This window comes from Gasterosteus aculeatus, chromosome 13 (assembly GCF_964276395.1).
Source record: "Gasterosteus aculeatus chromosome 13, fGasAcu3.hap1.1, whole genome shotgun sequence".
NCBI lineage: Eukaryota > Metazoa > Chordata > Actinopteri > Perciformes > Gasterosteidae > Gasterosteus > Gasterosteus aculeatus.
Genome location: NC_135701.1, coordinates 695,835 through 710,000, shown reverse-complemented (window position 1 = coordinate 710,000; position 14,166 = coordinate 695,835). Strand labels below are relative to the sequence as shown.

At 46.6% G+C, this 14,166-nt stretch overlaps 2 protein-coding genes across 4 annotated transcripts in view; both read right to left on the bottom strand.

Moving 5' to 3' along the window:
• The window catches only part of tjp2b (tight junction protein 2b (zona occludens 2)), a 67,886-nt gene extending 67,704 nt beyond the window's left edge, over positions 1–182 (bottom strand). For all 3 annotated transcript variants that reach the window (XM_078087096.1, XM_078087094.1, XM_078087095.1), the window contains exon 1: positions 1–182. This exon is cut by the window's left edge and continues 26 nt beyond it. In XM_078087096.1, coding sequence (XP_077943222.1) covers positions 1–81 — 81 coding nt within the window. In that variant the 5' untranslated portion in view covers positions 82–182.
• A 1,526-nt stretch (positions 183–1,708) lies between these two features.
• On the bottom strand, positions 1,709–7,299 carry LOC120815258 (frataxin, mitochondrial). Its single transcript, XM_078087100.1, has 6 exons — positions 7,013–7,299; positions 6,814–6,894; positions 6,566–6,657; positions 6,379–6,499; positions 2,562–2,659; positions 1,709–1,997 (listed from the first exon to the last, which is right to left on the bottom strand). The coding sequence occupies exons 1-6, from the start codon at positions 7,115–7,117 to the stop codon at positions 1,859–1,861; spliced, it is 636 nt and encodes a 211-aa protein (XP_077943226.1). The 5' UTR covers positions 7,118–7,299; the 3' UTR covers positions 1,709–1,858.
• Between the last annotated feature and the right edge of the window lie 6,867 nt (positions 7,300–14,166).

Here is a 14,166-nt window from a genome sequence, read left to right as displayed (position 1 = left end):
CGGCGGGATCAGCTCTCTCTTGTTGAGGGGGGCCACTCCGAGGGCCACCTGCATGATGGTGATGAACTTCTTGTACTTCATGGCGCCGCTGACCGGGCGACGCCTGCTCGGTCAGCCGGTTCCCACTGGTTCCCCACCGGACAGGACAAAAGAGCGTGTGCTGATTTGTGTTGGATCACTGTTACATAAATCCCACCACAGGAGGATCATGGCATTAAGCCTGTGGGCGCTTACAGGGTAATCCGCCACGCCCCCCCTCAGCCCCCCCTCTGTGAAGGAGCCCGCGTTGGCGCTGTGATGGAACATCAACAGGTGGCCGGACTGAGGCGACGTGTGCTGTGGACATTCAGGTGTCGGCCCCCCAGGCTGAGATGCTCATCAGTCACTGTTTTTAAGCGAGCAGCAGAGGCCGCGCGCTGTGAAGGGTTCACAAGCTAAACTGACAGACGATGTGTTGTAGGGGCCGAACCTCAAAGGGAACATGTCGGCATGGGGGGTCCTAATGGTTCTGCTGTTCCTCTTCAATCACAGGACAATGTCTTCAAACTTTAAATGCGCGGATACAATTCTTACTCGTTTCTCTTCTCTTTAAAGTTTTTTATTTCATTCGTTTCGTGTTTTTCTTTAATGTCTTTGTGTTGTTACTGATGTTGTGATGTTGTGATGGACAATAGAGGGGAATAGAATTAAACCTGACATTTGCCTTTTGATTATTCTCATGGCTTATATTATATTATTTACATATTGAGTGAAGCGGGATGCTCAGTTGTAATATGGATCTATAAATACACTCATATTTTTGTGTGTAATTATAAGTTACTCATAATTTCTCATTGTTAACTTTAAGCAAAGAGAAAAATAACATTAAATCCACACGACGTCATTTGTGAGCTTGGCTCTTTAGACGGATCAGCTTGAGAGCTGCTGTGGGACTGAAAGACATCAATTTATCCGTTGGATTTATGATCATGTGTATTTAACCACAATAAATACAATTCTGATTCTGATTTAATTCAGTTGCAGAGACTCATTTCGCACAATACTACATGAATCAACTATTAGATGTTTTACGATGTACCACTGTTCTTTCTCGTCGTCATTAAGCGCACCGGCAAAAACAGTAATACCTACAGCAACTTTACGTGAAATTTAAGACCTTAATTACCCAAATTTTAATTGAAGACATTTTAAGGACCCGCAGGAACCCTGTTTTTATGTGGATAACTTGTTCATTTACTTTCTCCAGTTGGTTTCTTGTACTTGAGCTCTAACCGTCATGAATGGATCCGCTCAGAGGCGAGCACGCCGTCATGGTGGACTGTCCCCGCAGACCGAGGGCCGGGGCCGCGTTGACTCCCTGGGGAGCGAGAGGCCGGTGTCTGCTGCCGCTGGAGCCTCCGTACAGACGACCCCACTCCAGTAGCATTAGCGATTAGCACGTGGACTTCGTTAGACCTTCATACAAAAGGGTTCATTACTGCTCTGTGGAGGTTAGTCCAGCCTTGTTGCCATGGTTACAATAACACGTGTCTACCTGGTTGAAGTGAGGGCGTTAAAGAGGACTGAGAGGACGCATGAACCCGTCTCCCGGAGAATCGTCTACTCTTGACACTTTTACGCCAGAGGGCTGAAAAGAAGCTTTTATTGTGAAGGAGCCAAACAGGAAGTACTTTGCTGCTGTGAGGAAGGATTCATTAATGACACGATGCACTGTTTAAAACCATTTAATGATATCAACATCAGGTACGTTTGCTCAGCATAGAACACGTAGACGAACCCACAACATGGAATCTACCGCGGCGCCGTCGTGTACTTTAGAGGCGTGTCTTTGGCCCCATGGCGTGTGGGCGGACACGCCTCAGGAGTGCGGCAGGCCGGAGAGGTCCATGTCCGTGTTAAAGATGGCGGAGAGCTCTTTGGCGAGCAGCTGGTGGAGGCTCATGCCGTCGTGGGCGTACACCCAGCGCCCCCCCATCAGGTCGTAGCGCTTGGGCCCGCTGCAAGGAGACGCGCAGCTAGTGGTTAGTTAGGTGAAGCTCCACGTTACCTACATGCATCTACTCCGGAGGCTGGAATCAAACGTCCACATTTCAATAGCTGACAAATACACAAAGAAATACATGGAAATACAAAACAGGCAGAATGTCGGGAAAATAAAACAGCCAATTGTTTTCATGCGACTATTTCAGGAGCTCGTCCACGACAGTGTGAGGACTCATCAGCGTCCTAAAGGCGCTCCATTGGGTTCACTTAAACGTGTCTGTGACTCGCAGGTTCCTCCCAGTGTTCTTGTCCCAGGCCTGAAGATACTAGAAGAACCGTGCAAACACACAACGCACGCTCTGTATGGAACTATTGTTACTCTACTGTTCACATCTCACTGGCTTCTTTTCTTTCTGCTCCAGGTGCTGTGCACATCTGGATGACGCCCCCCCCCGCAGCTTCGGGGACGTTTGTTGTGCTGACCTCAGTGACAGTTGTTGTGAGGGATCAGATGCTGGAGCTGAGAGGGCTTCCCCCTACGAGCGCACAGTGTGTGTGTGTGTGTGTGTGCGTCTCACCTGGAGGGAGAGGACAGCCAGATCTGTCTGTTGGGCGTCTGCTTGTTGATGACATAGGTGCCGTGGTCTCCGCCCAGCTTCACTGTCAGCACGCCGCTCTGGACACCAAACACATTTGTTGCAACAGATGTAAATAATGACAATAACGGCTGCACGGTGTGATTTCTTTTAACTGACGCTGGTCTTCGGCGGGACGTCCTCACGGAGCTACTTGTTGAGGCGTGTTGAGATTGAGCACAGCTGCCAACTCTCACGCCTTCGCCGGGTGGCACACGCCTTGTGTTGCATGTTCTCACGCCACGCATCCAATCGTCACGCAAAGAGAGTCTGATTGTGGCCCGAGAGCGTTGGTTCCTTTGGTGGAGCGCGTCACCCTACTGCTGCATGGACGCGCTTCTCACAGGGGACGGCCTTACCAGCTGACTAGCTGGTTTCCTTTTCATTTAAAACAAAAAGTGTATACATATAGAACGGAGCACCGGATTAAATTGATTCAAATAATTAGGGTCAGAGTTGTTGTACAGTTGAAGGTTTGTGTTACATCACACTGCATCTGCTTCATAGGAGGTTGTATACAGTAACAACAAAGCGTTGATATTTTACTCATTGGTTGGTCACTTAGGGGCCGATAGTCAGAGTACAGTTAGATGCACGTCACTAATGAAAGAGAAAATGTACCTGAAGCTCATCTGTGTCTCTGCATCAACCGATTAACCTCACAGCATTGGATGTACAGTAATCCCTCGTTTATCGCGGGGGTTACGTTCCGAAAATGACCCGCGATAAGTGAAATCCGCGAAATAGAAAACTTTTTTTTTTTTTTACAATTAGCAACTATTACATGTATACAAATACAGTGACTCGCGTGTAGGCCGTTTCACTGCTCTTCAGACTGGGCCGCTGCATCGTGACTGCGCTCTGCAGTTTTCTCTTCTTCTGAAGCCCGCGGTGCAGGTGTGTTTGTTCGGGAGAAGAACATAGTGATGTGAGGCAGCTGTTGTCGCTCTTTTTTCTTCTTTGCAAAAAGATCCTTGTACACCGACATGCCACCATCGATTACGTTGGAGAACTGTAATGAACGGCTCGGGAGTGAGTTTTTAGCGAATCAGAATGCAGAGCACAATGCACCAAAAAAAAAAAAAATGCATTATGAAAATCCGCGAAATAGCGAATCCGCGATAAGTGAACCGCGAAGTGGCGAGGGATCACTGTATCCGACTAACACGCCTGGAGAACTCCGTCCGATCCGGTGGATAGTTCGACTACTGCGGCATGCGGCGGTGGATCGGATGAGGAACTGGACTTGAGATCCCGACGGCGTCTTCTCTCCGTTATCAAATCAGCCGATAGCGCCATTCGCACTCGCTGTGCTCCTGTTAGCATCACGCACACATAGTAGAGGGACGTAGCTTCACCTCGCTCTCCGCTCGCCGTCTTTCTCCTAATGTTGTTGTTGTTGTTGTTGTTGTTGGTAGTGGTGAAGTGGTCAAGCGGAAATTGCTGCACCACAACTCGTTGTAATGAAAACAGCGCCACCTGTCGTATTGGATATGACGTGCTTTCTGCCAATGATTGGATTCATTCACTGTCGTGTATATTAAGATAATAACACCTCCCCCCGAAAGAGAGCGTAGTCCCACTAAGCAAAGACTCCAGTTACACCATCATGTAGTGTGTGCTCCATCTCCCGTCCACGCCGTCGGGCCCCCATGGGTCCACCCAGAGTCCATCCCTATTCCCTGATGTTGGAGCCACCACACATGAAGGCCACGGACCAGGTCTAACTCCAGGGGGGTTCTGACAAATTGGCACCTCTGCATTGAGTCACGGGTATAACTTTATAACAGCAATGAATAACGCACAACACTAACCGGATAAAACACCACAACAGCTGGTGACACATAAACAATTTGTGACACTAACCAGAAAGTTCTGCAGTCATTGTCACAGTGTGGATGTGCATGAAAGGGCCCAGCAGGCGAGTGAAGACCAGCCACTGAGGCTAGCGAGCACACGACCCATTGCCTCTGGCCGCTTGTCAGCAGTTGGGTCCTGTTGCTGCTAGCGCCACGTTAGCATCACGCTAGCTCGATAAAGCGATGGCATCACAGACCAGGTTACCGTCAGAGTCCTGGTGAGTCCACAGCGCACAGACCTACTAGAGCGCCACCAGGGATTGGTCTTCATTACCAACCGACCAACTATGAGAACAATTGAAGGTTTGCCATTTGCGGCCCTCGGGACGATATTTTGTGGCCCCATCCTTAATATGAAAGTGTAATGTTAGTGCGGCCCGCAAGTTTTATACTGTAACCCCACTGTCAGCTGCTGTGTGGGACATGTTATGATATTCTGGTTTCCTACTGTGTGCTTGTCCAGTGAACGTGGCATGCATGTGACTGACATGGGGGGCGGGTCGTGTGTGTCGGCCGAGGTGCAGAGAGCAGGAGGGTGAAATTCAGTTTCCTGCCCTCTTTCGCGCAGGTGATCATGTGACTAAGCGTTAGCATCGCTCGTTTAATAAAGTTTTCCTTCACGACTCACACTAACAACACATGAAGCATCTGACGTCACCGACGAGCGTCTCCGTCCATCACTACGCAGCTTCGATTCACGTAACTTCACGTTTGGCTATAAAGGAATTCCACGGTCACATGACCTTAGGTCTCCCCCGCTGAGTTAAAGGAGGACTAGTGTTGTAGTCTCATTCGGACCGATCCCCCAGGGTGGGGTTCAATGACTGCTTTTGAAAGTGAGTGTTAAGTTGTGTTATTGTCGACCATGCCGTTCGGACGCTAGTCTGGCCCGCGTTCGGTTGAAGTGGGCTGCATCTGGCCCGCAGCTGATTTGAGTTTGAGACCCCTGCTCTAGAGAGTCACGTCTTTGTGTGTGGAAGTCGCTGGTGGGTTTATTTATTGATCATAGACTTTATTGCCCCGTGCATCCACACTGCTGCTTTTCATCAAGGACACATTTGTCCCGTATTCTCCTCCACGACTTTGTTCCCTCGTTTGTGGAGATCTCCCTCCATGAATCAGAGGCCATCCGGCGTCCTCATAGTCCGCCAATGACGGCTTGTACAAGCGCTCATATTTAAAAGCTCTTCAGTCTGATCCGTTCTCTTGTAAACGTTCTTCCTTTTAATAACGGCCGTATCGTGCTGTGAAAACGGAGACGTGAGACTCCGTAAAGGACGCAGTCAGAGACCAATCACAGGAGGCTGCGTAGCTTTTGAAGCTACAAGGGACGACACGCAAGGGGGTCCTGCATCCGCGTCGCTCTGAAAACGAAGAAGCATAAACTAGGCTTAACCGTGAACCTTGACCCCAAATGACCCAACCGGTAACCACAGCTTAACATTAGCCTGAGGACACCACAGGTCACAGCCCACTTCCCTGTCCACCCCGTCCCACTGCAGGTGGTCCAAGGGGGCTGCGCAGCAGTGTGTTCAAAGGGGTTCTGCTGATTGTATTCATGAAGCCTTCAGAGGCTCCACGTGAGGCTCTGATGAAACGCTTTGGATTTGCCGGATGCTTCGGCCCTGAAGCACACGCTGCTCTAAGGTGGGTTTGACTCTAAGTGAACATCGCGCTGTATTGAAGAAGACTCGTGTTTACGGAGGGAAAGGATCAAGCGAGAGGTAGTCACCTTCTCACAGACTCTTGGTGGGCAGCACCAAGGACGTAGCATGAAGACACCGCTGGTTATGACCCAACTGTGACCTTCAACACACGGACAAACGTCCTAACGCCTGCTGACAGTGGGTGAAAACAGAGCTGTGTAGAGGGACGATCCCATGTGAAACAGAAGAACTTACGGAGAAGACAACGTCGTAGTCGGCTTCAGTGAAAGGCGAGTCCGCCAGGTCCTCCAGGTAATCGCTCAGGGCGTCCAGCGTCTCCTCGGCCAGCTCGTCATAGGCGCCTTCAGACAGCTCGCTAGGAGAGGACGACACGTTAGGCCCGAGCGCTGAGCTCCACACAGAGCGGTGACGAGCAGGTCACCTTATCGGCACGGGGGTGGGCGTCTCCAGCCTCAGCGCTGACAGGTGGATGTTCTTCCTCCATCTGACGCCATCAACTCTGCTCTCCAACCGCTGACGGACAGCAGGACTCGGTTATCATCTCAAGGTCTCATTTGCTGCTACGTGCACGTTCATTTAACTTGTCATTCATTCTAATGTCACCGGTCTGATCCGGGGAGCCGGTGACGTCATGTATACACACTTCTGAAGTCCGGAAGCACAACTTACTTTGTTTTCGGCTTGACAGGCGGGATGCAGCGCGCGCGAGGTCAACGGACGAGCCCCCGTCACGTGAGACGAGCACCCGGGCTGGAATATTAAATAACTTTAATATGAAGGTCCACACAAAGCTGCGGTATGTTACATAAAACCCAGCGCTAGCGTGCTAGCGTGCTAGCGTGCTAATCCTGGCCGCGTCAGCGGTTACCTGCTTGAAGAGGTTCCTCGCGGCCTGCGGCCGCAGCGCGGGGCCCGCAGCGAGGTGACGCCTCACGCGCCAGTAAATACAGCGCGTTCTCGTGAAGGAAAACATGGCAGCACCGCGCAGGAGGAGCGCTTCACCCCGTGTGTGTGTGTGTGTGTGTGTGTGTGCGTGTTCTCAACGCTCCCTGGCCGTACTGCCACCTGCTGGACGGAGTGCGAGGCGCTGCTGCTGCTTCTTCTTCTTCTTCTTCTTCTTCTTCTTCTTCTTCTGCTTCTTCTTCTTCTTCTTCTGCTTCTTCTGCTTCTTGGCGGGTTACAGCGATAATAGCGTATACCGCCACCTACTGTTCAGGCGTGTGCAAAGGGATTCATGTCAAGGCTAGACTAAGTTAAATAAATAGATAAAATAAAAAATATATATCGGAGTGCGTAGCTCTTCTTCTTTTTCTTCTTCTTTGGCTCAATGTCTCCCCATGAGCCCTGAACCTCCAGGGACTTACTGACGTCATATATTAAGAGGCTGAGAGTCAGTGAGGGCTTTAAATGATGTAAATATGAATAGGACAGTCTGCACACACGTGTGCCGTCCTCTTTGTGTACCTTTTTATGTCTCCATGCTCCCAGTGGTTCTGTTTTTAACATCAGGCCTCTGCCAGAGAGCATCTAAGAGGCCCTCAGGGTGCAGATTGGGATTGGGCCGTTACCTTTCTTTGGTCCACTTCAGTTTTTTTCCATTCATTTAAAAATATTTATTTATTTCCAGGATATAGCCCACAGCAGATCATGTCAGAAGAAAAAAATATATTACTCAAAAATTCTTTGTTTACACAGTGTGTGTGTGCAGCTGACCTTTAAATCTCACTGAGCTTTCAGTCTGCAGTATGAATGAGTGAATCTGATCTTTATCTTAACAACATTAGCGTACTAAATAGGAGATAAACCCCTGGATATATTTGATTCACGGGTAGATGAAATGCAGCGCTCTGATTGGTTGAGAGTCACGGGGTTTGCGTTATTCAGTGATAACGTACAGCTGCTGTTCACATTGACCCCAGCGTTCAGTACCACTGCTCACTCACAGTAACGGTTGGATTCATCGTGACCTTTAGTTGACATTTTAGCTTTTAGCTCGGTGCCGATCGGCGAAAAACCCCAGAAACACCACAAATGATGGATTTGATGGGTTTGATGGGTTATTGGTGGGTATTATAAAAGTAATGAAGGTACTTGGAGGGTTCCTATCAATGCCCCTGATCTGTTACATTATTGGACGATAAAGAACACCCTCTCGTACCTTATTGCTTAAATATACAGTATAAAGGTGACATGAAGTCTACCACAAAATACAAAACAATCAGGGAACACAACAGTAACAGAAAAGAAAAAGAAAAAAAGACCACAAGGAGACAAAAACAACTATCAACAGATCAAGAGAACAGAGGCAAAAACCCACCAAGAATAAGATCAAAACCAACACCAAGAGTCTTCTTCTTTGAGTTCTCCAGTGCCTTCAACACCTTCTGAGGGCCAATCCTGGACCATCTCACCAACCGTCCACGTAAGGTCACAAGACGCGTGAGTCGGACCTGGGGTCCCGCAGCATTGGGACCCCACGAGGGTCCGTCCTGGCTCCATTCCTCCTCCCCATAAACGCTCACTTCAGACTTCAAACAGAACTCAGCTAGCCGAGTTGTGCTGGGGGTCCGCTGGATACGGCGGAGGAGGTGGGAGACAGGAGGAGACAAACCGTCGTCATATCTCATGGTATTATTGGGATGTTTTTCTCTGTACACCTGAAACCAGCAGGAAGCCGACGTCAGCGCGATGCACAGAGCACTGTGTGTTCAGCAGGCCCTCCTCTGACACTGGTCACCATGTGCAGCCGCCGGGCCAATCACTGCTCTCCCAGCTGGGCAGATGGGTCGGCCTTCCTCTGATTGGCCGACAGCGTCTCTGGTGAGGGGCCGAGCACCAGTGGATCGGCGGTGTTAGGCTGGATTTGAATAGTAAAGAAATGACCTCCTAACGTCTGTTCCTATCCACGATTCCAAAAGGAAGGACGCTTAGGAGAACTCATGAGGATGTAGGAAAGGGGAGCAGCTATAACGCGTCTCCTGCATCAGAACTACGTAGCTCAAGAGCCGGATCCCTTAAACACAGAGGTTTCTTTTCCCTAACTCCTCAAGAACTCTCCTCACCATCTTTCCTTGACCCCCTGACGTTTGGTCAAGGAACAGTGGTTAGGAATAGTGGTTAGGAATAGTGGATAGGAATAGTGGATAGGAATAGTGGATAGGAATAGTGGACAGAAATAGTGGATAGGAATAGTGGATAGGAATAGTGGATAGGAATAGTGGATAGGACTAGTGGATGGGAATAGTGGATAGGAATAGTGGATAGGACTAGTGGTTAGGAATAGTGGATGGGAATAGTGGATAGGAATAGTGGATAGGAACAGTGGTTAGGAATAGTGGATAGGAATAGTGGATAGGAATAGGGGATAGGAAGAGGGGATAGGAATAGTGGATAGGAATAGTGGATAGGAATAGTGGATAGGAAGAGGGGATAGGAATAGTGGATAGGAATAGTGGATAGGAATAGTGGATAGGAATAGTGGACAGAAATAGTGGATAGGAATAGTGGATAGGAATAGTGGATAGGAATAGTGGATAGGACTAGTGGATGGGAATAGTGGATAGGAATAGTGGATAGGACTAGTGGTTAGGAATAGTGGATGGGAATAGTGGATAGGAATAGTGGATAGGAACAGTGGTTAGGAATAGTGGATAGGAATAGTGGATAGGAATAGGGGATAGGAAGAGGGGATAGGAATAGTGGATAGGAATAGTGGATAGGAATAGTGGATAGGAAGAGGGGATAGGAATAGTGGATAGGAATAGTGGATAGGAATAGTGGTTAGGACTAGTGGATGGGAATAGTGGTTAGGAATAGTGGATAGGAATAGTGGATAGGAAGAGGGGATAGGAATAGTGGATAGGAATAGTGGACAGAAATAGTGGATAGGAATAGTGGATAGGAATAGTGGATAGGAATAGTGGATAGGACTAGTGGATGGGAATAGTGGATAGGAATAGTGGATAGGACTAGTGGTTAGGAATAGTGGATGGGAATAGTGGATAGGAATAGTGGATAGGAACAGTGGTTAGGAATAGTGGATAGGAATAGTGGATAGGAATAGGGGATAGGAAGAGGGGATAGGAATAGTGGATAGGAATAGTGGATAGGAATAGTGGATAGGAAGAGGGGATAGGAATAGTGGATAGGAATAGTGGATAGGAATAGTGGATAGGAATAGTGGACAGAAATAGTGGATAGGAATAGTGGATAGGAATAGTGGATAGGAATAGTGGATAGGACTAGTGGATGGGAATAGTGGATAGGAATAGTGGATAGGACTAGTGGTTAGGAATAGTGGATGGGAATAGTGGATAGGAATAGTGGATAGGAACAGTGGTTAGGAATAGTGGATAGGAATAGTGGATAGGAATAGGGGATAGGAAGAGGGGATAGGAATAGTGGATAGGAATAGTGGATAGGAATAGTGGATAGGAAGAGGGGATAGGAATAGTGGATAGGAATAGTGGATAGGAATAGTGGTTAGGACTAGTGGATGGGAATAGTGGTTAGGAATAGTGGATAGGAATAGTGGATAGGAAGAGGGGATAGGAATAGTGGATAGGAATAGTGAATAGGAATAGTGGATAGGAATAGTGGACAGAAATAGTGGATAGGAATAGTGGATAGGAATAGTGGATAGGAAGAGGGGATAGGAATAGTGGATAGGAATAGTGAATAGGAATAGTGGATAGGAATAGTGGATAGGAATAGTGAATAGGAATAGTGGATGGGAATAGTGGATAGGAATAGTGGATAGGAATAGGGGATAGGAATAGTGGATAGGAATAGTGGTTAGGACTAGTGGTTAGGAATAGTGGATGGGAATAGTGGTTAGGAATAGTGGATAGGAAGAGGGGATAGGAATAGTGGATAGGAATAGTGAATAGGAATAGTGGATAGGAATAGTGAATAGGAATAGTGGATAGGAATAGTGGATAGGAAGAGGGGATAGGAATAGTGGATAGGAATAGTGGATAGGAATAGTGGTTAGGACTAGTGGTTAGGACTAGTGGATGGGAATAGTGGTTAGGAATAGTGGTTAGGAATAGTGGATAGGAAGAGGGGATAGGAATAGGGGATAGGAATAGTGGATAGGAATAGTGGTTAGGACTAGTGGTTAGGAATAGTGGATGGGAATAGTGGTTAGGAATAGTGGATAGGAATAGTGGATAGGAAGAGGGGATAGGAATAGTGGATAGGAATAGTGAATAGGAATAGTGGATAGGAATAGTGAATAGGAATAGTGGATAGGAATAATGGATAGGAATAGTGGACAGAAATAGTGGATAGGAATAGTGGATAGGAATAGTGGATAGGAATAGTGGATAGGAATAGTGGATGGGAATAGTGGATAGGAATAGTGGATAGGAATAGTGGATGGGAATAGTGGATAGGAATAGTGAATAGGAATAGTGGATAGGAATAGTGGATAGGAATAGTGGATAGGAAGAGGGGATAGGAATAGTGGATAGGAATAGTGGTTAGGACTAGTGGTTAGGACTAGTGGTTAGGAATAGTGGATGGGAATAGTGGTTAGGAATAGTGGATAGGAATAGTGGATAGGAAGAGGGGATAGGAATAGTGGATAGGAATAGTGGATAGGAATAGTGGTTAGGACTAGTGGTTAGGAATAGTGGATGGGAATAGTGGTTAGGAATAGTGGATAGGAATAGTGGATAGGAAGAGGGGATAGGAATAGTGGATAGGAATAGTGAATAGGAATAGTGGATAGGAATAGTGAATAGGAATAGTGGATAGGAAGAGGGGATAGGAATAGTGGATAGGAATAGTGGTTAGGACTAGTGGTTAGGAATAGTGGATGAGAATAGTGGTTAGGAATAGTGGATGGGAATAGTGGTTAGGAATAGTGGATAGGAATAGTGGATAGGAAGAGGGGATAGGAATAGTGGATAGGAATAGTGGATAGGAATAGTGGATAGGAATAGTGGTTAGGACTAGTGGTTAGGAATAGTGGATGGGAATAGTGGTTAGGAATAGTGGATAGGAAGAGGGGATAGGAATAGTGGATAGGAATAGTGAATAGGAATAGTGGATAGGAATAGTGAATAGGAATAGTGGATAGGAATAGTGGATAGGAAGAGGGGATAGGAATAGTGGATAGGAATAGTGGATAGGAATAGTGGTTAGGACTAGTGGTTAGGACTAGTGGATGGGAATAGTGGTTAGGAATAGTGGTTAGGAATAGTGGATAGGAAGAGGGGATAGGAATAGGGGATAGGAATAGTGGATAGGAATAGTGGTTAGGACTAGTGGTTAGGAATAGTGGATAGGAATAGTGGATAGGAAGAGGGGATAGGAATAGTGGATAGGAATAGTGAATAGGAATAGTGGATAGGAATAGTGAATAGGAATAGTGGATAGGAATAGTGGATAGGAAGAGGGGATAGGAATAGTGGATAGGAATAGTGGTTAGGACTAGTGGTTAGGAATAGTGGATGAGAATAGTGGTTAGGAATAGTGGATGGGAATAGTGGATAGGAATAGTGGTTAGGACTAGTGGTTAGGAATAGTGGATGAGAATAGTGGATAGGAATAGTGGATGGGAATAGTGGATAGGAATAGTGGTTAGGACTAGTGGTTAGGAATAGTGGATGAGAATAGTGGTTAGGAATAGTGGATGGGAATAGTGGTTGGGAATAGTGGATAGGAAGAGGGGATAGGAAGAGGGGATAGGAATAGTGGATAGGAAGAGGGGATAGGAATAGTGGATAGGAATAGTGGTTAGGACTAGTGGTTAGGAATAGTGGTTAGGAATAGTGGATGGGAATAGTGGATGGGAATAGTGGATAGGAATAGTGGATAGGAATAGTGGATAGGAAGAGGGGATAGGAATAGTGGATAGGAATAGTGGATGGGAATAGTGGATAGGAATAGTGGATAGGAAGAGGGGATAGGAATAGTGGATAGGACTAGTGGTTAGGAATAGTGGATGAGAATAGTGGATAGGAATAGTGGATAGGAAGAGGGGATAGGAATAGTGGATGGGAATAGTGGATAGGAATAGTGGTTAGGACTAGTGGTTAGGAATAGTGGATGAGAATAGTGGTTAGGAATAGTGGATGGGAATAGTGGTTAGGAATAGTGGATAGGAATAGTGGATAGGAATAGTGGGTAGGAATAGGGGATAGGAATAGTGGATGGGAATAGTGGATGGGAATAGTGGATAGGAATAGTGGATAGGAATAGTGGGTAGGAATAGTGGGTAGGAATAGGGGATAGGAATAGTGGATGGGAATAGTGGATGGTAATAGTGGATAGGAATAGTGGATAGGAATAGTGGATAGGAATAGTGGGTAGGAATAGTGAATAGGAATAGTGGATAGGAATAGTGGATAGGAATAGTGGGTAGGAATAGGGGATAGGAATAGGGGACAGGAAGAGGGTCTGTGGGGGTTCGGTTCTGTCTCACTGTCACATGATGGTCACAAGCATCCAATGCTGACTCATGTGAGGAAATTACCCACAAAAGCATGGAGGTGTGTGTTTAGACTGTCATAATAAAATGTGTACATTTTAAACATTATGGTTAACGATGGGAAAAAAACCTACATCAAATCTGACGAGATTTATTCATCTGTTCATGAAATAAAGAACTTTGTCATCGAAGCACTTTTGTCAAAAAACGTAAAACATTATTGAAAATGACCTCATTTTCTGAGGGAGGAGACTGAAAGACGAAGTATTAAATAAATAGTTGTCATGGTGACGTGACATCATCTTCACACCATTTAATATTTAATATATCTATATATATGTGTCCCGGAGCTCAGCGGGGGGCCTATTGATTAAGACTGACGTGTCCATTCATGCTTCATAGTCACACGCCATGTGGGAGGAACACACTATTTCACCCAAGGATGCTGAGTGGACATTTGTTCTACTATTACACTTTTTGCATTAACTTTATTTAGTTATTACTATTATTTTATTCATTCAAAGTAAAAAATGACCATAATGGAAGTTAATCTATAAATGAGAACAGGAAGAAGCAGCAGAGAA